Here is a 1,828-nt window from a genome sequence, read left to right on the forward strand (position 1 = left end):
TTTATAATCATACACTCTGTATAATCAAATCCTTCCATTGTCTAATCTCAATTAAGAATGGATTCATGGTATGTCAAAATCCTTATCTTAATTTTATATCAAATTGACAATCAATACATATGGAACGTGTCACAATGAAACAACATTTCAAGTAACATTTTATATACCCCGGCCAGAGATTTCTCTTTTCCAATATATCTTAACATTTGTCTAGGAACTTGATATCAATCTATACCAAGTCAATGGATCACATCTTGACTATCACTTGTCCTCACACATAAACAACACATGGCCAAATTGGCTTATTAACACATGACATAATTAGTCTCGTGTTTATTCACCACATGAACCATATGCGTTTATGCAGAATCCAACCATTATATCTCAGGTTTAAGGATTAATAATACACTAGTATGATTTTATGATAAATCATTGACTATATTTTAAATGTCCATATGATTCATCATAAATGACTATATTCGATAAACAGTTCACTAACCGCGCAGCCATGTTAATGCCCTAGTGATATAACTTTTATAATCACCCACACTAATATCATCACATGATATTCTGCGGAGGCATTCAACATGCCTACTATATAATATTATTGCCTAATTAATATTACCTATGTAAGGAATACTTTGATGATTTTGATCTTCTAAAGATTTGTATCATCCGGACATTTCACATGTAATACATATATATAAATGAAGCAATAAACCACATGTGAAATAAGAACACTTTCTTCTATTGATAAGATAAAATGTATATACAAACTATATACATTCACATATATATACAAAACATAATGCCTCGGAACCGATGACACGATTGGTTCCTAGGGCATACACTAACAAAACTCCTACTTGCACTAGAGCCAATCGTTGTGGTATCTAATACCCATCTTCTCAAGATGATGATCTAATTGCTTCTGTGTCATTGCTTTAGTAAGTGGGTCAGCTACGTTATCTGCTGAAGGTGTTTTCTGCACTAAAATTTCTCCTGCTTCAACAAGCTCTCTTAAAATATGATATTTACACTAAATATGTTTTGATTTTTGGTGTGCTCTTGGTTCTTTTGCCTGTGCAATAACACCATTATTGTCACAGAACAAGGTTATCAGATAACTCATGTTTGGAACCATGTCAAGTTCAACTACAAATTTGCGTATCCATACACCTTCTTTTGCTGCTTCTGAAGTGACAATATATTCAGCTTCTGTAGTGGAGTCGGTAGTGGTCGATTGTTTGGAACTTTTCCAACTAATTGCTCCTCCATTGCATGTAAAGATGAATCCGGATGTAGACTTTCTATCATCCACATCTGATTGAAAATCAGATTCTGAGTATCCCTGGATTTTCAATTCAGAACCTCTATAACTCAGTATTAAATCTTTAGTCATTCTCAAGTACTTAAAGATTGTTTTAACTGCAGACCAATGTTTCTCTCCTGGCTTTGATTGATATTTGCTCGTAATACTTACAGCATAAGTTATATCAGGCCTTGTACATAGCATTGCGTACATAAGACTACCCACGGTTGAAGCGTAGGGTATATTACGCATCCGTTGTTGCTCCTGATCAATCTTAGGACTCATATCCTTAGAAAGATGTAGTCCATGACCGCAAGGCAAAAAACCTCTTTTGGAGTCTTACATGTTGAACTTTTTCAACATTTTCTCTATATACATGCTTTGAGATAACCCTATCAATCATTTCGCTCTATTTCTATAGATGCGAATTCCTAGGATGTAATTTGCTTCTCCCAAATCTTTCATTGATAAAGTTTTTGACAACCACATCTTAACTTCAATCATCATGCCAATATC

General features: G+C 34.0%; 1 protein-coding gene across 1 annotated transcript; it reads right to left on the reverse strand.

The window, feature by feature from the left end:
* Window positions 1-1,039: 1,039 nt before the first annotated feature.
* Window positions 1,040-1,597, reverse strand: LOC116124038 (secreted RxLR effector protein 161-like). The gene has a single exon (XM_031409753.1). The coding sequence runs from the start codon at window positions 1,595-1,597 to the stop codon at window positions 1,040-1,042; it is 558 nt and encodes a 185-aa protein (XP_031265613.1).
* Window positions 1,598-1,828: the final 231 nt, after the last annotated feature.

Source organism: Pistacia vera, unplaced genomic scaffold, assembly GCF_008641045.1.
Source record: "Pistacia vera cultivar Batoury unplaced genomic scaffold, PisVer_v2 Contig147, whole genome shotgun sequence".
Taxonomy (NCBI): Eukaryota; Viridiplantae; Streptophyta; class Magnoliopsida; order Sapindales; family Anacardiaceae; genus Pistacia; species Pistacia vera.

Coding starts and splice junctions, on each gene's coding strand:
- LOC116124038 (XM_031409753.1), bottom strand. CDS start 1,597: ATGAGTCCTAAGATTGATCAGGAGCAACAACGGATGCGTAATATACCC.